Source organism: Salmo salar, chromosome 17 (genome assembly GCF_965601325.2).
Source record: "Salmo salar chromosome 17, fSalSal1, whole genome shotgun sequence".
NCBI classification, from domain to species: Eukaryota; Metazoa; Chordata; class Actinopteri; order Salmoniformes; family Salmonidae; genus Salmo; species Salmo salar.
This window is the reverse complement of record NC_138307.1, coordinates 59,962,944-59,986,190: the sequence shown is the minus strand read 5'-3', so window position 1 is coordinate 59,986,190 and position 23,247 is coordinate 59,962,944. Positions and strand designations below refer to the sequence as shown.

Sequence of the window (23,247 nt, the reverse complement as noted above, 5' to 3'; positions counted from 1 at the left end):
ACACACACACACACACACACACACACACACACACACACACACACCCACACCTCAAACACATGCAAAGATCCACACCCACAAAGACATGCCTGCACCCACACATCAATCAGTGCTATGCAATAAAATAACTCAGTGACAGTAATCTAAGGCGGAAAGATTTACTAACTCCCTCATCCTTTGATGTCTCAAAGCATGAAATTAAGTCAAGATGCAAAGTCACTTTCAGAGGTTTTATTAAAAAGTGGTGCCTGACAGTTCTGCAGAAATATTATTTACAGACGAGACACTATGGCTCTCTAGTGATTGTGTATAAGGATGGAGGGACATTTAGTCTCTATAAAATATTATCTGTTTTGAGTTATCCCTAATGTTTCTCTGTGTTATAAACTTCACTTCCCATAAGGCCACCTGCCACAATGGTGTAGTAGTGCAACCTGATTAGTACATTTGAAGTACTAAATGTAAACTCTAAACAACTTTCAATTTAAATACATAATGGTTATTTACACTGTTTAATGTCAGATGGGCCGGCCAAAGTAGTCACTGTGATAATAGAATATCCTAATTCAAATGAATAAAACAATGCACCAGATAATTAAATACAGTTTTCTGTATTTATATTATTACAAAATAATTGAGCATATTTAAGGCACTGTCTGGATGTTGCTTTATTGCTAGTGAGCAATTCCTAAGGGATACATTTCATTCTCCATTCCATGTCTAGCTCAAAAGACAAACATTATTTTGTAATCTGTCCACTTTAAATTATTCAATAAAAAAATGATACAAACGAGGCCTGGATTAAAAGAGGAATCCTAATGAATCCAACAAGTCTGTTGTGGCAGTTTAAAACAAACTAGTGAGGCATTGTTACAGCACGTGCTTTTTCAACCATCATGGCATACAATAAAAAAGGTAGCTACTTCTTACTACAAAAGTGACAAAGATAGTATCCGTTATCAAATAAATCATATTTCTAAAATCACATAATTATGGACATTGAGAAATGTACAGTTCTATATAAATATTAGCTCTCGACTTTTACACACAAAAAAAGGTACATTTTACTCTCCCAGTTCTACATATTACCCAAGCACTGCTTCTGAGTCTAACAAATACTCTTTAAAAATGCATTTGTTCTATAGGTTGTGTAGTAAAATATTGACACTTATGCCTTTTCCAGTTTTATCCAGTATACTGCATTATACATGTGGTATATGTACTGAGTTAAGACTAACAGAGAATAACAATATAAAACGACCCCTGTAATTTTGCTATATTTCTAAGGAGCAAAATGCTCATCTCCTGTGTCTCTGTGGCACCCTGTTTTTCACAGTTGAATCCAACCACCTGCAGTGCACCAGAGAAGCTTCCCTACTCAGAGAGAATGCACTGCTTTCTCACCCTTCTTTGTAACTGGTTTCCATCCCATCATGCAAGGTTTCCACTCTCATCACCATTCCAATTTCCAGAATTCATCAATATTTGAGTTTAAACTTTTCTTACAATATGTTACATTTCCCAAAGAAAATAACAAAATCCTTTAACTTTTCAAGGATCATGTAAATCAAAAGCAATTTACATCAAATCATTTTCAGTGACTCTCGAGGCTTTTTGTGGACCATGGCCTCCCTGTATAAGGTAGCAGGCTGTCCACAGACAATAATTCTGTTAACACTTCCACACACACACGCTTCAGGACATGACCTTTGACCCACAGCTGTGACACATAACGGTTCCCTCTAAGATCCAGAGCAGATAGATATGCAGCCTATGACGCTCAACACGCCCATAACCTCAGAACTCCGCTGGAAGCATGGTGGTTTGGCCAAGGGCACATTTTCAACGGATCCCAACATTTACAATGAATGTAATGTAGAGCTGACACAAAGTCCATATTTCCACCAGAAAGACAATGATGTCTGCTCTTCACACCACTGGGACTCTGGGGTCTCCTGGCAGGCAGTCGGACCGGTTCATCAGGGCTCGGGGTGGCATGGCTCGGGGTGTGGGGAGTGCTTCCTGAGCTGCTGACCCCTGACGTGTCTAGAGGTCAAGGATCAAAAGGTGTCCTTCAACTGCCTCCAGGGGAAGGACATGAGCTGACTGGTTTAGGTGTTAAAGAATCATGGCCTCCTGGAAAGCCTCTATCCACCTGAGAGACAATTGAGAAACACAACGAACTTTATTGTATTGGTACCTGGGAAAAAACAAACTCATCAATAAACGTTATATTGATAAAATAACTATATGAATGCTTTCCCCCTCCCACGCTCCGGTTTTCTGTTACAGCGTGGTGCCCTCCTGGTTGATTAATACTCTATTGATCCCTAAACCAAAGGGAATGTCCATTACCTCTGTGCAGTGGGGATGTCGTCAGCCTTGAAGATATAGAACAGGGTGTTTTTGTGGTACAGTTTAAACTGCAGCTTCTGGAAAGGGCCACACTTCTCCTCCCGCAGGAAGAAGCCTAGCAGAGGCTGGCTCTCTAGAGCAGCTACGTCCTGGAAATAGGGTGAGACACACATGTCACACACCCACACACACACACACACACACACACACACACACACACACACACACACACACACCACACACACACACACACACACACACACACACACACACACACACATACCGGCACAATGCACAAATGTGTGTTTGTGACTAGAGTGGCGTAGGTGTGTTACCTCGCTGGCGGCGTAGGTGTACAAGACTTTGTTCTTGATGACGAACCATAGCCTCTTCCATTGCTTCTTGTTGCCCTTTGACCTCTGTAGGTAGCCACTCATGGAGGAGTTCTCTGTGTTTGCAGACACCTCTTTGAGAGCAGCTGGGATCTTCTTCTGTTTCCTGGAGAAAGAGAATCCCCCAGATCTGCCAGTTGGAGACAGCGCCCCAGAAGCAACACGGTCACCTAGGAAACACACGAACACAAAGCGCCTCTGACATACATACTGAATTCACAATAACAAACAATACAGGGTTTAAATCATGACTTAACTTCAATTCATTCCATTTTTAATATTTTAAATAGCCAAAATACTTTAATATTTCATATGTATTCATATAAAAGACGCATACTGTTCTCCTGTAGCTTGACGAAGCAGTGGTCACACACACGAGCTGGCTGGTTCTTCAAGTACTCTAAATAGAACTTACTGGACGAGCACGTCTGACACACCACCTGCAATACACACACAGAGAGTGAGGAAACCACTACACACACACACACACACACACACACACACACACACACACACACACACACACACACACACACACACACACACACACCTATGGAGTATAGTAGTGAACCATTGTAAACTAGGGCCCTTGTCTTTTCCTTACCTTCCCGCAGGCTCGGCAGTGGTGGCGTCTCCAGGTGAGGGTGAACTCACAGGTACAGACCATACACATTGTGGCCCTCAGGTCTGGGATCCAGATAGGGGCCTTAGAACCCAGCGGGGCCCCACTGTCACACACACCATCAGCCTACACAGAGAGAGATGGACATAGCCATTACAAGTGGATTGAAAATTATACTGACTATGGTAACAGTGGGATTGGTGTGTACCCATATTCAGTCAGTTGAATGAGCTGGAACTATACATGCTACAAGCACGTGCATGCTCACTCACAAAACACACGCGCGCAAACACACTGCCTCACCTCCTCCTGACTCCGGCTGGAGATGAAGGTGATCTTCTTCCTGGTGTGGTCGTCTATCGCCGTGGCGATGGCCGCCAGCCACTCATCTCTCTCTGTGGCCGAGCTGCCAGGCAGAAACAACAACAGAAACTTCTGTAACCAATCAAAAGCCATTACAACTTTCCCCACAACCAATTAGAAGGGTAACTCATGAGAATGTCCATAATGTTAGGCACCACCTTCAGGAGTTCAGGTGTGTCAGTGAGCAGGTACTCACCTGGCAGACAGGATGAAGGAACGCTCCACACTCTCAATGTTCAGTTCATTCTGATACGCCTCTTGACTGGGCTTACTCACCTGAACACAAAAAACAGGTTTTAGATGAGACTTTAGAAGAGTTTTGTCCAGGGTAAATGTGTGTTCAGCCCTGCCTGTACTCACCTTCATGCCCGCCAGAGAGAGCATGCTGTTGAGTTTATACTGACCAGACTGAACTGGAGTGGTGTACAGAAGAGTGTCATTGAACTAGAGAGAGAGAGACAGATACACCCGCCACATCAACATACAGATACTTAGGGGGAAATGTTCTGGTCTACAGACTGTGTTGGAAGTGAACTAAACCAGACTCTAAATAAACTGCAGAACTGTAACAGTAACGGGTCAGGTATCATCCTGGCGGCATCAGTCAGTACTCACCAGGAAGAACATCCGTGGCTGCATGACCTTCCTGGACAGCTTCATCAGAGTGCCCTCCTTAAGAAACACCTGGGGACAAGAAGTGATCACAACATACGAGATCACAGGTGTGTGTGTGTGTGTGTGTGTGTGTGTGTGTGTGTGTGTGTGTGTGTGTGTGTGTGTGTGTGTGTGTGTGTGTCATAGTGCTGGACACTCACCCTGCCCGGCTGAACAATCTCATGCTGTCCGTTCAGACTGTACTGAATGTGCATCAGCTTCTGAAAGTTATCCTGAAAGATAGAGACAGACAGACCGGGGTCAGAGATAATGCAATGGGACGCCATTGGCCGAATTCTCATGAGGATGGACATGGTGTGACGTCTCACCCCTTGTTTCATGATGTCGTTGGCATGGTTGGCCACCTCCTTCACTATGCCCAGAGCAGCTGTAAGGTCAACATGATTAACATGCTGTGAGAGAGTGTCTGTGAGAGTGTCTGTGGGAGAGAATGGCATCACACCGGACATTGTCACACACAGCCTGATCAACATTGTTCCACTCACCCTGCGTGTCTTTGTAGTCAGACGAGTCCTCAGGAAGGTTCTTCAGATAATCTGTAGAAGAGCAGGTAGTTACATCAGTCCCAGATCACACTAAATCATGCTATAAACACTATGTTTTACATAACCAGTTTATACATGTAGAGAACTGTGTCTGCTGTTACACTCTGTGTCCACTAGGTGGCAGAGTGCTGCTGGTGCACTAAATAGTGTGGGCTCCATGGGATTCCACAGCACCATAGCCGCGGGAAGTAGGGGTGCTGAGGGTGCTGCAACACCCCCTGAAAATAAAATACAAATGAATACAAAAGTAGTGCACTGGGCCTCTACTAGTATTAGCGGACCCATATAGACTTCTGTATCACGGGCCAAAAAAAATCTCTGCTTTGGGAAAAAAAAAGGTATTTGTATAATTTGATTTGATTAAGAACAGTATATTGCTGTATTCAATAGTTGGAATTGTATGAGTTGTTACCCTGTCCCTTTCTCTGCTATAGTCATACTAATGGAATCCAGAAAGAACAAAACCCTGTCCTCAAACACTTCCATTAAAAGGTGCAAAGTCATGAGCAAAGACACAAAACATCCAAATCAATCCAAATCAAATCAAATTTTATTGGTCACATACATATGGTTAGCAGATGTTAATGCGAGTGTAGCGAAATGCTTGTGCTTCTAGTTTCGACCATGCAGTAATATCTAACAAGTAATCTAACCTAACAATTTCACAACAACTACCTTATACACGCACAAGTGTAAAGGAATGAATAAGAATATGTACATAAAAATATATGAATGAGCGATGGCCGAACGGCATAGGCAAGATGCAGTAGATGGTAGAGTACAGTATATACATATGAGATGAGTAATGTAGGGTATGCAAACATTATATAAAGTGGTATTGTTTAAAGTGGCTAGTGATACATTTATTATAAATCCGTTTTTTCATTATTAAAGTGGCTAGAGATGAGTCAGTATGTTGGCAGCAGCCACTCAATGTTAGTGATGGCTGTTTAACAGTCTGATGGCCTTGAGATAGAAGCTGTTTTTCAGTCTCTCGGTCCCCGCTTTGATGCACCTGTACTGACTTCGCCTTCTGGATGATAGCGGGGTGAACAGGCAGTGGCTCAGGTGGTTGTTGTCCTTGATCTTTTTAGCCTTCCTGTAACATCAGGTGGTGTAGGTGTCCTGGAGGGCAGGTAGTTTGCCCCCAGTGATGTGTTGTGCAGACCTCACCACCCTCTGGAGAGCCTTACGGTTGTGGGCGGAGCAGTTGACGGCACCAGGTGGTGATACAGCCCGACAGGATGCTCTCGATTGTGCATCTGTAAAAGTTTGTGAGTGTTTTTGGTGACAAGCCGAATTTCTTCAGCCTCCTGAGGTTGAAGAGGCGCTGCTGCGCCTTCTTCACCACGTTGTCTGTGTGGGTGGACCATTTCAGTTTGTCCGTGATGTGTACGCCGAGGAACTTAAAACTTTCTACCATCTCCACTACTGTCCCGTCGATGTGGATAGGGGGCTGCTCCCTCTGCTGTTTCCTGAAGTCCACGATCATCTCCTTTGTTTTGTTGACATTAAGTGTGAGGTTATTTTCCTGACACCACACTCCGAGGGCCCTCACCTGAGCTATAGTCGATGAACAGCATTCTTACATAGGTATTTCTCTTGTCCAGATGGGTTAGGGCAGTGTGCAGTGTGACTGAGATTGCGTCGTCTGTGGACCTATTGGGGCGGTAAGCAAATTAGTTTGGGTCTAGGGTGTCAGGTAGGGTGGAGGTGATATGGTCCTTGACTAGTCTCTCAAAGCACTTCATGATGACGGAAGTGAGTGCTACGGGGCGATAGTCATTTAGCTCAGTAACCTTCGCTTTCTTGGGAACAGGAACAATGGTGGTCCTCTTGAAGCATGTGGGAACAGCAGACTGGGATAAGGATTAATTGAATATGTCCGTAAACACACCAGCCAGCTGGTCTGCGCATGCTCTGAGGACGCGGCTACGGATGCCATCTGGGCCTGCAGCCTTGCGAGGGTTAACACGTTTAAATGTTTTACTCACGTTGGCTGCAGTGAAGGAGACCCCGCAGGTTTTGGTAGCGGGCCGTGTCGGTGGCTCTGTATTGTCCTCAAAGTGAGCAAAGAAGTTGTTTAGTTTGTCTGAGAGTGTCACGTCCTGACCAGCAGAGGGAGTAATTGTATTATAATTTGGTCAGGATGTGGCAGAAGGGTATTTGTTTTGTATGGTTGGGGTTGTGTGTATTATTGTAGTCTGGGGTTTGAGTATATGTTCTAGTGTTGGTTTTCTATGGTTTTCTAGTCTGTCTATTTCTGTGTGGTTTGTGTGGCTCCCGATCAGGAACAGCTGTACGTCGTTGTTCCTGATTGGGAGTCATATATTAGATGCTTGTTTTCCCCTGGGGATTTTGTGTGTAGTTGTCTTTAGCACTGCTGTTGTGAGAATAGCCTGTTAAACTGTCTTTTGTCGTTCTTCGTTTTGTTATTTTTTCCGTACTCTCTGTGTGTACTAAATATTCAAGATGAGCATCCACATTCCTGCTGCGTTTTGGTCATCAATACACAACGACACCCGTGACAGGGAGCAAGACATTGTGGTCCGCGACGCGGCTGGTTTTCCTTTTGTAGTCCGTGATTGACTGTAGACCCTGCCACATACCTCTCGTGTCTGAGCCGTTGAATTGCGACTCCACAGTCGTGGCCAAAAGTTTTGAGAATGACACAAATATTCATTTTCACAAAGTCTGCTGCCTCAGTTTTTATGATGGCAATTTGCATATACTCCAGAATGCTATGAAGAGTGATCTGATGAATTGCAGTTAATTGCAAAAACATTTCCACTGCATTCCAGCACTGCCACAAAAGGATCAGCTGACATCATGGCAGTGATTCTCTCGTTAACACAGGTGTGAGTGTTGACGAGGACAAGGCTGGAGATCACTTTGTCATGCTGATTGAGTTCGAATAACAGACTGGAAGCTTCAAAAGGAGGGTGGTGCTTGGAATCATTGTTCTTCCTCTGTCAACCATGGTTACCTGCAAGGAAACACGTGCCGTCATCATTGCTTTGCACAAAAAGGGCTTCACAGGCAAGGATATTGCTGCCAGTAAGATTGCACTTAAATCAACCATCTATCGGATCATCAAGAACTTCAAGGAGAGCGGTTCAATTGTTGTGAAGAAGGCTTCAGGGCGCCCAAGAAAGTCCAGCAAGCGCCAGGACCGTCTCCTAAAGTTGATTCAGCTGCGGGATCGGGCACCACCAGTACAGAGCTTGCTCAGGAATGGCAGCAGGCAGGTGTGAGTGCATCTGCACGCACAGTGAGGCGAAGACTTTTGGAGGATGACCTGGTGTCAAGAAGGGCAGCAAAGAAGCCACTTCTCTCCAGGAAAACCATCAGGGACAGACTGATATTCTGCAAAAGGTACAGGGATTGGACTGCTGAGGACTGGGGTAAAGTCATTTTCTCTGATGAATCCCTTTTCCGATTGTTTGGGGCATCCGAAAAAAAGCTTGTCCGGAGAAGACAAGGTGAGCGCTACCATCAGTCCTGTGTCATGCCAACAGTAAAGCATCCTGAGATCATTCATGTGTGGGGTTGCTTCTCAGCCAAGGGAGTGGGCTCACTCACAATTTTGCCTTAGAACACAGCCATGAATAAAGGATGGCACCAACACATCCTCCGAGAGCAACTTCTCCCAACCATCCAGGAACAGTTTGGTGACGAACAATGCCTTTTCCAGCATGATGGAGCACCTTGCCATAAGGCAAAAGTGGCTCGGGGAACAAAACATCAATATTTTGGGTCCATGGCCAGGAAACTTCCCAGACCTTAATCCCATTGAGAACTTGTGGTCAATCCTCAAGAGGCGGGTGGACAAACAAAACCCCACAAATTCTGACAAACTCTAAGCATTGATTAGGCAAGAATAGGCTGCCATCAGTCAGGATGTGGCCCAGAAGTTAATTGATAGCATGCCAGGGCGGATTGCAGAGGTCTTGAAAAAGAAGGGTCAACATTGCAAATATTGACTCTTTGCATCAACTTCATGTAATTGTCAATCAAAGCCTTTGACACTTATGAAATGCTTGTAATTATACTTCAGTATTCCATAGTAACATCTGGCAAAAATATCTAAAGACACTGAAGCAGCAAACTTTGTGGAAATTAATATTTGCGTCATTCTCAAAATTTTTGGCCACGACTGTACTTTGTCTCTATACTGACGCTTAGCTTGTTTGATTTCCTTGCGGAGGGAATAGCTACACGGCTTGTATTCTAGGTCATGTGAACAAAAGGACTTGAGTTCCTGTATGTTGTTATGATCACACCACGTCTCGTTAATCATAAGGCATACACCCCCGCCCGTCTTCTGACCAGAGAGATGTTTGTTTCTGTCGGCGCGATGCGTGAAGAAGCCAGGTGGCTGTACCGACTCTGATGACGTATCCCGAGTGAGCCATGTTTCCGTGAAACAAAGAACATTACAATCTCTGATGTCTCTCTGGAAGGCAACCCTTGCTTGGATTTCGTCTACCTTGTTGTCAAGAGACTGGACATTGGCGAGTAGTATGCTCGGGAGCGGTGCGTGATGTGCCTGAATACGGTGCCTGACCAGAAGACCGCTCCGTCTGCGGTGCCGTTGTTTTGGGTCGCTGGCTGGGATCCGATCCATTGTCCTGGGTGGTGGACCAAACAGAGGATCCGCTTCGGGAAAGTCGTATTCCTGGTTGTAATGTTGGTGAGTTGACGTTTTCTTGATCAAATAATATGGAAAACAACCACTTTTTATGCAGTATTAATTTACCATCCTTACAAACCACTTACTGTAAATGTACATTACTGTATTGTACATAGGCTGGTCATCTAGGTTTGTACCAGTAGACTTTCTATCAGTATGAAGAAAAACAATGGACAATACAGTAATTGAGTACATTGAGACATCAAGTGGTTTGTGATGAGGTGATGATGTGGCTCAGTTTGTAGAGCAAGGCACTTACATTGCCAGGATTGTGGGTTCGATTGAAAATGTATGAGCTCACTACTGTAAGTTGCTCTGGATAAGAGCGTCTACTAAAATGGAAAAGGAATGAATCGACCATTTCAGTTTTCACATAGAAATAAGTTGCATTTGCAAAGTATATTTTTTTTTAACTGGAAAACGTATATCAGGCAAGTATTTTTATATTCCAGATGTATTATCATACTAACTGTTCAGTACAGATAATTATCAGACTCAAGTTACAAATGCTGGTAAACAGTCAAATACATTTAGTAAAAACAATAAATCACAAAAGCAGTGCACTGGGCCTTTCCTAGTCCTGTATTAGCAGACTGATATAGACTCTTCAGCACAGCACCCCTGCATTTCCAGTAACCCCCCCGTGTGTGTATGTGTGTGTACCTGTGAGCAGAAGCTGATACTGGGGGATTCTCTGTACAGGTTTCAGCAGGTAGTGCTTCAGAGCCAGGCTGGCACATCTAGGACTCATCTGGGACAGAGTACAGGAGAATTGTCACACACACATTTGCATACAGTATTAACAGTATACATACACAAATCTAGCTCCACATCCTTGGCGCTAATGTAGACTATGTCTGGCTTGTTACATCTAAACACCCACACATATTCTACCACTCTATCATCAACTATGCGGATAGGAACTTCCTATGACACACACACACACACACACACACACACACACACACACACACACACACACACCACACAGCTGTTTACCTCAAACTCCCGGACTACAGCGGCGAAGCCAGGGTTTTTCCTACACTGTTCGTCCAGCATAGCCACGTTGTTGTCAAACTGCCGGATGTAGGTGGAGTACATCTTCAGGTACGGCCCCTTCTGAACAAAGATGTCTGCCAGCCTCTGGTGGTCCCCCCTACACAGCAGAGAGAGAGGTGAGAGGCGCAGGGGGAAGAGAGGCAGAGGGAAGGAGATGGTCATTGTGGTCTGGTCTGAGATCAGCTGTCCACAGCTTGGCATGGTCAGTTGAGGTTTGTATCTCTGGTGCTGATAATGATGGTGTTGGTGCATACCAGCGGGCCACCCTCTCCTCTAGCTCCCGGAGCAGGTCTCGGTTGAGCTGGTATAGCTGAGGCAGGTAGTAGAGGATCTGGGTTAGAATACGCTCTTCAACCACTGGCTTGCCATTCTGACGCGTCGCCTTGGCAACTGCGTCCCGGAAATCCTGCAGGGAGGGAGGGGGTTAATGCTGACAGACGAATGAAGAGAACTGACACAGCGACAACAGAGTGGTGGGAGACTAATTAACACACACATACACACACACAGCTGCAGGGCGGAGAGGCGTTACACAGTACCGCACAGGAACACCTGGTTATCACCTCATAAACATGTGTCCCTCTGCATCATACACTAACACACACAACTGAGTCAGCACTCTCACACTGCCCAGTGAGCCAACACACACATCCAGGTGGAAGGAAGTGGTGAGACAACCAGGGCATGGTCCCAATGTCCTGGTGAACACGGTCACACACCCACAATAAAACACACACTGCTGCAGTGTGAAGGACCGAAACATGTACCGTTGAAGTCAGAAGTTTACATACACTTAGGTTGGAGTCAATAAAACTTGTTTTTCAACCACTCCACAAATTTCTTGTTAACAAACTATAGTTTTGTCAAGTCGGTTAGGATATCTATTTTGTGCATGACACAAGTAATTTTTCCAACAATTGTTTACAGACAGATTATTTCACTTATAATTCACTGTATCACAATTCCAGAGGGTCAGAAGTTTACATACACTAAGTTGACTGTGCCTTTAAACAGCTTGGAAAATTCCAGAAAATTATGTCATGGCTTTGGAAGCTTCTGATAGGCTAACTGACATCATTTGAGTTAATTGGAGGTGTACCTGTGGATGTATTTCAAGGCCTACCTTCAAACTCAGTGCCTCTTTGCTTGACATCATGGGAAAATCAAAAGAAATTAGCCACAAGTCTGGTTCATCCTTGGGAGCAATTTCCAAACGCCTGAAGGTACCACGTTCATCTGTACAAACAATAGTATGCAAGTATAAACACCATGGGACCATGCAGCCATCATACCGGTCAGGAAGGAGACGCGTTCTGTCTCCTAGAGATGAACGTACATTGGTGCGAAAAGTGCAAATCAATCCCAGAACAACAGCAAAGGACCTTGTGAAGATTCTGGTGGAAACCGGTACAAAAGTATCTGTATCCACAGCAAAACGAGTCCTATATCGACATAACCTGAAAGGCTGCTCAGCACGGAAGAAGCCACTGCTCCAAAACCGCCATAAAAAAGCCAGACTACGGTTTGCAACTGGACATGGGGACAAAGATTGTACTTTTTTGAGAAATGTCCTCTGGTCTTATGAAACAAAAATATAACTTTTTGGCCATACTGACCATCGTTATGTTTGGAGGAAAAAGGGGGATGCTTGCAAGCCGAAGAACACCATCCCAACCGTGAAGCACGGGGGTGGCAGCATCATGTTGTGGGGATGCTTTGCTGCTGGAGGGACTGGTGCACTTCACAAACTGGATGGCATCATGAGGATGGAAAATGATGTGGTTACATCAGTCAGGAAGTTAAAGCTTTGCCACAAATGGGTCTTCCAAATGGACAATGACCCAAAGCATACTTCCAAAGTTGTGGCAAAATGGATTAAGGACAACAAAGTCAAGGTATTAGAGTGGCCATCCCAAAGCCCTGACCTCAATCCTATAGAAAATTTGTGGGCGGAACTGAAAAAGCGTGTGCGAGCAAGGAGGCCTACAAACCTGACTCAGTTACACCAGCTCTGTCAGGAGAAATGGGCCAAAATTCACCCAACTTATTGTGGGAAGCTTGTGGAAGGCTTCCCGTAACGTTTGACTAAAGTTAAACAATTTAAAGGCAATGCTACCAAATAATAACTGAGTGTATGTAAACTTCTGACCCACTGGGAATGTGATGAAAGAAATAAAAGCTGAAACAAATCATTATCTCTACTATTATTCTGACATTTCACATTCTTAAAATAAAGTGGTGATCCTAACTGACCTAAGACAGGGAATTTTTACTAGGATTAAATGTCAGGAATTGTGAAAAACTGAGTTTAAATGTATTTGGCTAAGGTGTATGTAAACTTCCCACTTCAACTGTATCCCTAGAAAACATGTCAAAAGTCAAGTCAAAATATAATGAAACACATTATTGTACACAACATATCAAATGAGAACCATCCTATAGGGTATAAGGGAGGACTTAAGTGTGAAACAAAAATAAACACAGCAGACACACACACACACACACACACACACACACACACACACACACACACACACACACACACACACAACACACACACACACAGGATTAGCCGAGGCATTTATATGTCTGGGGGTCCTCCACCCACTCACTCACTGCAGGAAGCAGCTGTTCTGTGGCCAGGGGCAGCCATGGAGACTGGAGAATGTGATTTGACCTCTTCAAGTCTCCCTCTCCCCCCTCTTTCTCTCCGTCTCAAAATGAATCCCATAGTGGGTCCTGTTTAAGGCAGAGAGACAAGGGGACACTTGACCCTGAGTGTGTGTGTGTGTGTGTGTGTGTGTGTGTGTGTGTGTGTGTGTGTGTGTGTGTGTGTGTGTGTGTGTGTGTGTGTGTGTGTGTGTGTGTGTGTGTGTGTGTGTGTGTGTGTGTGTGTGTACCTGCAATTCCCCTTTCGGGCAGTCTGAAAGCCACTCCCAAGAGGAAATCTAATGTCGACCCTGCGGCCGTCTCAGACAAATTGTGGGTTTAGAGAGATTTTAGAGACTAGGCTATGCGAGACAAATAAAGGCTGTATTAAAGCATTTTTCCTTTAAATAAATAAAACATTGAAATCCAACACACAGTCTATCTTCCGCTGCAAAATCAAATCCTTTTTAAGAGCCCAGGACAGCTTGACCTGGCTGGTACAGTTGACCACCTCAGCCTGACACAGCCCAGCACTGCCCAGTAGACCAGACCAGTCCAGTAATCACCACAACACCAGCACAGCGAGTTAACAACACTCATCAGAGATCCCACACACACCTGTCACCTCCCCCTGAGACCAACATCAACGCACCCAGCTCTGTCGTCACGGTTACCTGCTCCACTTTTCACCCCAACAGGCACAGAGCAGGGACGGTATTCCACCCACCAGGCAGGAGCAGTGAGCTAGCTAGCCGGTAATTAAATATAATGAAACAACTCTAGCCTATGTTTCCACTCTATAAAGCCACCACTTGAAAGTTGAAACTAGCAACACATGCTTGACTCCTTAGCTCCGTTTATGATTTAGAAAATGTGAGTCTCAGTGTTTATTACTGATCCTGCTAAGTGGAACAACAACAACCGTTCTACCAGAGACAACTCCACGGCTGAGTACTGCTGCCTCAGGGGCAGGGGAGAAAGGCAACACAGCTCAGCTAGTCTGAAGGCTTGCTGAGTAACACCACTGAACACACAGATAACACACAGGTAACACACAGATAACACACAGATATGGTGCTCATCAAAAGCCCAGAGGCTTAACTGATACTTACTATGTGAAGAAGCTTCAGCACGTCCACAAACCTGGAGGGAGAGGAGATGGGTGTAAAACATTATACATGACAAAAGAAAACACACCCACCGCTAAACTAAAAGGAAAGATTCTGTGGTATATTCTCATGATAAAGTCATTGATTGGGTGTGTGTGTGTCTCGGGTACTCACACTTTCTCAGAGCTCATGATCTCCTGGGCGATATGCACCATCTTTTTCCTCTTCACCTCGTCCTCCTGCTGGAACGACAGACAGACAGACAGACAGACAGACAGACAGACAGACAGACAGACAGACAGACAGACAGACAGACAGACAGACAGACAGACAGACAGACAGACAGACAGACAGACAGACAGACAGACAGACAGACAGGAGAGTCAGACAGATAGAGAGTCAGACAGAAAGACAGATAGACAGAGAAAAGCACAGCATTCAGTCCATGTAGTGTAAAAAGCTGGCTAGCCATATTCTAAACGGTACAGACATACTTCCACTTACAAGGTCACTGCAGCCCACCATCTGACTGTCCTGCTATATCATGCATAGGCACAATAATCTGCTCATTTGCTGTTTCTAAACAGACACTCAACAGAGATTATGTCCGAAAGCAGAGGTGCCGTTTGACACGTCTCTTTCCCTCGCTACTCTCTATCCACTTCAGCTATCTTCTCTGTCCTCTGCACTCTCCCTCCCTCGCTCTCTCTTTCAGTCTGATAGTGAGTGGTCTGGGGTGGAAATGAGGCGGTCTTCATTTGGACAGCGGCCTTGCCCTTGCGTGACTGAAGGGGCCTCCTGCTCCTAATTGTGTGTGCGTGTTTTTGTCTGTTACAGACACAGGCTTTTAGAGCAGGGGTTCTTAAACTTTTTCTGCCTGGGACCCAGTGTTTTCCTGGGACCCAGTGTTTTCCTGGGACCCAAGCTTAGGAACATATGCAACTATACATAAACATCGGTACATTTCATTGCCCTTATGCCTAAAAAAAAAAGCAATATAGACAAAAACAACAATGAAATACCCATTAATCTTTTAAAAACACTCTTATATATCTGTCTAGGTTGGAACTGTTGCGGTTAAAATACATAAATAATTTAATTCTGAACTGGAATAAACAGATTGATCACATCACACAGATGTATAACAGAACACACACACACACAGGCTTTTTGACCGTGCAAAACTCAGTAACAGTACAGATAAAACAATTCTGGCCTACTGTACATATTACTGTATAAATGATTGTTGATAGAAAGTCTAGGTTGGAACTGTTGCTGTTAAAATGCATATTTTTTTTATTCTGAACTGGAATAAACTGATATATCACATCACACAGATGTAGACCAGAAAACACACACACAGTCCTAATGAGAGGTCTGTGGCTGGTTGAAGTTTTCAACAAACATGTCTATTCTGGGCTCAGTTTCTGACAGTGCAACACTGAAGTCATGCTCAGCATTGACACTGTTTCTGTACTTTAGAACCCTGACTTGCATAGTTATGTAGAGCCAAACTGGATCAGAACATCTACTGCTTTCTCAGTCAGGCAGGAGACCCCTTCCTGCTGCAGATGAGCAACCCAGAACTGTGAGTGTTTGCCCCCAAAATAATCTTTCTTCAAACAGTTTAGAATAAAAAGTATTACTTGTAACAGCAACAGTTCCAACCTAGACTTGTTTTCAACAATAATGTCTACAGTAAAACGTACAGTGGGCCTGAATTTTTCATCTTCATCTGTACTGTTTCTTAGGGTTGCACTACCAGTAACTAGTTAGCCGGCTTTGGCTAACGTTAGCTATTAGCTGGTTAACGTTACAAGGCCAGGGGATTGTTTGAAAGATAAACTCACATTTACTACTATGAGAGATAGTGCTCCCTTATTTCTGCTTATCATCACCTGTTATTAATAAATGACAACAATGCCTTGTTAGTTGACTTACTTTTCCACTGTGGAAGCAGTGTTTCCTGAAGCATTCTGCCCTGTTCTGAAAGAACTCCCTGGGTTTACCGTCATGCTGTGGATGTTTGGTCAGGACGTGTCCTTTTATTACATTTGTGGGTTTTGAGAGACTCATTACTAAGCACTTCCCCACACAAAACACATTGTGGGCTCTCCTCGTTATTTCTCAAAGTTTGTATGAAAGAGACAAAGTCATCGCTGTATATCCGTTTCATGACGATTGAGCTCAGTCAGAACTTGTGGCTAGCATGAGTCCATTTCATGACAGCGGTGAGTGATGGCGAGTGGGAATAACAAGTCAGTGGTTTGAACCACAGCAAAAAGATCCGGTAAACCTCGAAGAACACGGGCATCCCCCTCTACCTCTCCCACTCGCGCAGCTGCCAAACTGAGCAGAGAGCGCAGCTGCACTTGGCCAAATCAATTCCTGTAATTAATGCAATAATTATACATTTACGTCGCGACCCACAATTAACAGGTACGCGACCCCATACTTTAAGAAACAATGTTTTAGAATATCATGCACAGGGTCAGACAGGAGTTTCAGAGTTATTCCTGCCCCCTAAACCCTCTATGTCTGACCCCCCCCAGACAGAATGACAGCTCCATCACCTGCAGGCAGTGTGATATCCCCCGCCTGCCTTTCTTTCCTTCATACAGCCCTGTGCCCAGCACCCATTTTGGCTCCACGACGCCTGTCTGATAGTGTCGTTATCACTCGTGTTACGCCTGCCAATATCCTTCCTGTTATACCACCTGTCATCGCTGTCGTTACTCTGGCTCAGTAACATCCCCTCTGTTATCACTCACGCCTCACTGCATGGCCAAAGGACCTACCAGAGCAAACACATCTAAAGAGCCCTACCGCAACCTTATTGACAAGGCCGCCACCTCCACTGTGTATCTGGGTGTGTGTGGTACGAGCGCGTCCTCCTGAGCCAGTGTTGCAGATGGTGTGACCATCACCAGTTAATAACAACCACATAAGGATGTGTGTGTGTGTGTGTGTGTGTGTGTGTGTGTGTATTAAAGATAGCTACCTGTCTGTCTTCTTCTGACAGCTCCAGGTGCTCCTTGCTGGAGGTGGAGCTGTTGTCATCCTCGTCAGAGCTGTGGACTTCCTCCTCAGAGTGAGCATCGTCCAATCCATGCCAGCCCCTGCAGGCAAAACAGGAAGTCCCGGTCACCGCATTATCCTCATGGTTATCAGCCAGAGTGTGTGTGCACTTACACATACAGTATATCCATGCAAGCATACCACATACACACACTTCTGAATGGACTTTTGAATGTTTTATGGGAACAGTAATTGGCACGATGTCTCTATAGCCATGGGACTAGGATGATCACCAGCCTGAAACACGGATGTCAATACTTTGTCCACAGCTGTACTCTGGTAAACATAGTTGCCATGAAGACTCCACAGCCAGCCTTGTCTGCTGGCAGCTGGGCACCAGCCTGCTCTTCAGTCAGCTGATACAGGTCTGTCTGCTGAGTGGCACAAGTAGCAACATGTGTTTGTGCCACTAATGTTTTCATCTTGGCTTCACAGCCTTTCCAGGAGATGTTATCACAGCTGGATGTTGAACCAAACAAACCCAAAGTACTGTCTACTTTCTAATCTGGAGGGCTCATAAGATACTGTCACTCTCTTTATTTTGACTACTTTGTCTGTCCCTTGCCCTCTCTCTCAGCTACACCTCTTTCCCTCTACGCTTATCTCTCCTTCTTCCCTCTATACCCTGTTTCTCTTCCCTACCCCCCATCTTTCTCTCTTTTCTCCCATTCTTTCACTCTCTCTTTCTCTTCCTCTCTCACTCCATAGACAGGACTTCCTGCACACTGGGTCAGGCACAGAGCGCCTCTTGTTTACTGCCTGAGGCTAGTTACATAAACTGAACAGGCTCAGATGCTTGGGAAACACTACAGATTCACGACACACATACACACTCTTTCAAATAACCACAACGGCACACACATACACACATGCATGCAAGCACGCACGCACACACACAAGCATGCACAAATGCAAGCATCTTTCAAACGATGAAGCACACATAAAATCACACAGTGAACGATAAACACTAATATTATCCAACTGGAGTACCAGATCTGGGCAGCTAGATATATGTGGAAGTGTTGCATACTGCTCTTTACTGCTGAACTCCTGAGTGTAATATTTCCCTTCACCTGCCCTTCTATATACCCGTCCTGTAATCTGACTGACCGCCTTTGTCTCATGGCCCCAGAGTGGCTTAGCAAAATACTGGTCTGAGCACGCACACAACTGCCTTTTGATATATGAGGTAAACACACACACACACACACACACACAAGAACACTTGAATGAGGATGTGATTACAGTGAGTTGGGAGGCCTGACTCTTGTTATCAAGGACCGTGTCCAGTCCATTCACCCATCCACACACGCAAATATTTTCCCGTCCAATACAGTAACAAAATATTAAATTACGTTGAGTCAATCGAAAAGCGGTTTACTGAGAATAGGAGAGAGAGCGAGAAACTGAAAGAGAGATGGGAGAGAGAGATGGCAGAGAGAGAGGGAACGGGAGAGAGATGGGAGAGAGAGATGGCAGAGAGAGAGGGAACGGGAGAGATATGGGAGAGAGAGATGGCAGAGAGAGAGGGAACGGGAGAGAGATGGGAGAGAGAGATGGCAGAGAGAGAGGGAACGGGAGAGAGATGGGAGAGAGAGATGGCAGAGAGAGAGGGAACGGGAGAGATATGGGAGAGAGAGATGGCAGAGAGAGAGGGAACGGGAGAGATATGGGAGAGAGATGGCAGAGAGAGAGGGAACGGGAGAGATATGGGAGAGGAACAGGAAGAGATGAGAAAGCGAGAGCAAGAGAGTGGGAGGGAGGGAGGGAGGGATGGAGGGAGGGAGGGAGGGAGGGAGGGATGGATGGGGGAGGGAGGGAGGGAGGGAGGGAGGGGGAGGGAGGGAGGGGGAGGGAGGGAGGGAGGGGGGAGGGAGGAGGAGAGAGAGGGCTGGTGGTTGGTGGTGGTTTGTTTTCCCTGTTCAGAGTGCAGTGTGGCGTTTCTGTGATTTTCAGACATTTCCTGCCCTGGCCACTGAAAATAACCCACAGGAAAACAGCCCAACCTGTTGCGCATCAATGCTCTATTCACAGCCTGGAGGACTAACGCTGAAGCTAACTCTCACACTCGTACAAGCACAGCATGCTAATGCTAACTCTCACACTCGTAAAAGCACAGCCTGCTAATGCTAACTCTCACACAAACACAGCATGCTGGTCTACATTGTAAGTACTATGTAATAACGGGTATAGTACACACAATGTAGTTTACATTGTACCCGACATGGTAAATGCATAGTTTTAGCACCAAAGTGGGACCAAGACTGCAAAGTGAAAACTAACTCTCACACAAGCACAACCTGGGCTAAAAACACTGGCCTAAATACTAAAATACTTTCGGTCTCACTGTGACACAGTACACACACACACACACACACACACACACACACACACACACACACAATAGAAACCACTAAACACAGTACACACACCCTTGGCATTGTTCTAGGCTCAAAATCAAAACATTTACTGTAAATTGCTCGAGTCTCTCTTTCCAGGATATCGGATTCATGAAGCATTAAAGCTCATTAAAAGTGACACATCTATGACTGTCGTGGTACATTAACACTACGGTAACAATAAGTAGCATGGTGTAATAATCCAGTTATTTACTGTAGGCAACTAATGATCAAAGGATTATGATCAGCTCTGTAACTCTGGATTCGTTGAAACCTAAGTCGCCCATGACACACGAGAGGCACTATGCAATCAGACAACAAAATGACACACACACACTCCGTTGAAACCTGACCCAGACCCTCTGTGTGTGTAGACAGAGGAAGAAAGAATTCACACTCACGCGCACACCACACACACACACTGTGACACACATGCTGTACCTCTCATAGTCAATGGAATGGGGTCGCTTATAGTCGCAGTGGCTCTCGTATGGATCCTGCACCTCGTAGACGTCTGAGTCACTGTGTCTGTGTGTGCTTGGGTCCAGACTGTGTGTGAGTGGCCAGCCCAGCCGTGCGCTGAGGAAAGGCAGGTTCATGTACTCCGGTATCTCCTCATACAGAGGAACGTTCTCATACTCTACCGACCCCTCTCCATCCCTGCCAGACACCCCCGCGCTGCCGTCGGACTGGTCCACCGTCCTCCCCCCCCCGCCCGGCTCCACGCTGGTACAATCCAGAGACTGGCCGCTTCTGGCCAGTAACCGTGGCAACATCCTGACAGACAACCGCAGCTCTAGAAGCTTCCGGAAGGAAAGGCTCCTCTTGGTGCCGTCGGCGCGGGCCAGCAGGTCAGCCGAGGAGAAGGACTGGGCCCTCTGTTTCCCCCCCAGCAGAGCTGCTTTCCCCTGGGGGGCCCCTCGGCCGCCGCTGCTGTGTCTGGAGGAGCTCTGCCTGCTGAAGAAGGGCCTTGGGAAGCGCCAGGCTGGTTTCTCCTGTGGGGTGGCAGGCAGTTCCCTCATGGGGGTGTTGGCGTGGTGCGGAGGAGGTGGAGGGGGGGTGATGGACGGAGGGGCACCCGCTGGCAGGCTGTGTCTCTGGGGCTTCCTGGGGGGGGCCCTGGGTGACCCCCCCTCTTCCGCCGAGCTGGCCTTCATTGTCATGCCGACGGGGGGCGGGCGGCAGCTGAGCTTGATCTGTTTGGGCAGGCTCCGGGTGATGGGGTAGCGCTCAAAGTCTCCGTACCCATCCTCAACTTCCTCTTCCTTCTCCTCCTCTTCATCCCCTCCTCCTCTTCTCTCTGAGGTCAGAGCGTTAAGCTCAGGCTGAGAGAGCAAGTCCAGAGAGTGGGAGGTGTTTCGGTTGAGGGAGGCTCTGTGGAGGCGGGGGGAGAGGGACTTCTGTCTAGGTGGAGGCACAGGGTGAGGCTCCTCTTCAACTTCAGGGTCCTGGGAGGGTGAGGGACTGTCATACACTCCCTGGGTGTGTTCTTCCTTATCTGAGGTGAGACATCTCCCCCCACTCCCCTCAGTCTCCCCCACCTCTCCCCCCTGTGTGCGGTTCTTTGTCTCTCCCTCCTGGGTGCTGGCCTCCAGGCCGTCCTGCCTTACCAGGGCTGGCTTACGGGGCTTACGTGGCAGCGGCACGGGCAGGGGCTTACTGGGGGCGGCAGGGACCGAAAGGTCAGTGGGTAACCTGGGTATTCTGGAACACTGTGTACTGCTGTCTGCGTGGGAGGGGGTGCTGTCAGGCTCACTGTCCATCTGGGTGGGGGTGAGGGAGGGTGGTAAAATTTGTGGGGGGCTGCGGGTGGGTGGAACAGTCTGAGAGGGGGTGCGGGTGGGAGGGACTGTCTGTGGGGGGGTGTGAATGGGGGAGACATCCAGTGGGAGGATGAGGGGAGTGGGAATTGTGTCGCTCTCATTGCTGTCTATATTACAGCTGTCAGTGTATGTCCGTTCTGCATTCGAAGCTTTAGTCTCAGTCTGTGTAAGTGTCTCTGCCACCTCAGGAACATTACATGACTGGTCCCCTGACCCAGTCTGATACTGCTGACCCTCCTGTCCTTTCTGGTTCCTCGGTCTCTCCTCTTTGTTCCCCTGAAGCTTCTCCTCATCCCTGCTCCCCTCTCCATCCCTCTGCCCCTCCTGTCTCTGGGGTTTGTCCTTGAGCCTGAGACGGAGGGTGTTGGTCACTCCTCCGCTCTTCTCACTGTCTCCGTTCTCTGTTTTACCCGGCCGATTGGCTACCAGCGTTCCAGTGCTTTCTGTTGCATTCCTGTTTGGCCAGGAGCCGAGTGTATCGCTCCCGACCTCTGTAACGTTCCCATTCCCTAGTCGTTTACATTGGGAGCAGTCCTGGAGTCCGCAGGAGCACGTAGGAATGATGTAGTCCGAGTCGTGCAGGATGGGCTGCGACAGGATCCCGTTTCTGGAATTGAGGAAGGAGAGGCTGTCGTCCCCAGCCCCGCTGCACTCCTGGGATGGGGTTTGGGGTACTCTGGGTCTGGGGGGTGGGGGAGAAGCCGGGGCTGCTGGGGCGGAGGGTTTGGAGAGGCATGGTTTGGGCGCCACAGCAGGTTTGGCTCTCTTTAACACGGCAGGGGAGGGTTGGGTGAGAAGGGGCGAGGGTTGGGAAGGCTGGGAGAGGAGAAGATCAGGTTTGGGGGCGATGGGAGGAGGCGAGAGCTTCACCAAGGGGGCGAGTTTGGGTTTGGGAGCCACTGGCGGCTTCTTCACACCTGTAGAGAATTAGAGGAGGAGGAAGAGAGAGGAGTAGATATTAGACAATGCTGGGGAGGGGGGCTGCTGAAAACACACACGTCACAGGAGGCAAAGAAAGAAGTGACCCTTTAACCTTTATGGCTGTTTAAAGGCACAAACTGGAGGCAAAGAGCAAAACAGAGCGCATTCCACTGCCCTGCTGTAATGCATGCACTGCCCTGGATATCCCTCGAACCCCCCCACCACCTCATCGACACATACCAACCAGCCAGCAGCAGCACACAGACAGCTGGTGGGGGTAAGAGAGGGCAGGGCAAGGGTCAGAGAATCAACCCCTAGAGGTCAATGGGATTTTTAGCTCACTAAGGAAGGTTGGGCGCAAATGGTCAGAAAGGGAAGGAATGAAAGAACCAAATGATTCCTGTACTCATATATCCAATCACGAGCCTGACCAAAACAGTCAACCGTAATGGTTCACTGTGTTCTGTCTGTAGAGAAAAGCTGAACAATCAAGAAAAACGAACTATAACCTAAGCGACATCACATCTCCCTCTAATAAAACACTTTGATGGTAATGCAGTTACT

General features: G+C 46.7%; 1 protein-coding gene across 1 annotated transcript in view; it reads right to left on the bottom strand.

The window, feature by feature from the left end:
* Window positions 1–216: 216 nt before the first annotated feature.
* The window catches only part of LOC106576296 (FYVE, RhoGEF and PH domain-containing protein 6), a 28,281-nt gene continuing 5,250 nt past the window's right edge, over window positions 217–23,247 (bottom strand). Inside the window, exons 2-20 of the mRNA XM_014153387.3 lie at window positions 20,381–22,679; window positions 17,464–17,581; window positions 14,637–14,704; window positions 14,466–14,496; window positions 10,959–11,110; window positions 10,645–10,801; window positions 10,309–10,396; window positions 4,893–4,943; window positions 4,716–4,774; window positions 4,548–4,619; window positions 4,348–4,416; window positions 4,093–4,176; window positions 3,929–4,008; window positions 3,673–3,775; window positions 3,352–3,495; window positions 3,085–3,187; window positions 2,691–2,917; window positions 2,356–2,504; window positions 217–2,155 (exon numbers count right to left, since the gene is read on the bottom strand). Coding sequence (XP_014008862.1) covers window positions 2,119–2,155; window positions 2,356–2,504; window positions 2,691–2,917; window positions 3,085–3,187; window positions 3,352–3,495; window positions 3,673–3,775; window positions 3,929–4,008; window positions 4,093–4,176; window positions 4,348–4,416; window positions 4,548–4,619; window positions 4,716–4,774; window positions 4,893–4,943; window positions 10,309–10,396; window positions 10,645–10,801; window positions 10,959–11,110; window positions 14,466–14,496; window positions 14,637–14,704; window positions 17,464–17,581; window positions 20,381–22,679 — 4,091 coding nt within the window. The 3' untranslated portion in view covers window positions 217–2,118. The remainder of the gene's footprint in view (window positions 2,156–2,355; window positions 2,505–2,690; window positions 2,918–3,084; window positions 3,188–3,351; window positions 3,496–3,672; window positions 3,776–3,928; window positions 4,009–4,092; window positions 4,177–4,347; window positions 4,417–4,547; window positions 4,620–4,715; window positions 4,775–4,892; window positions 4,944–10,308; window positions 10,397–10,644; window positions 10,802–10,958; window positions 11,111–14,465; window positions 14,497–14,636; window positions 14,705–17,463; window positions 17,582–20,380; window positions 22,680–23,247) is intronic.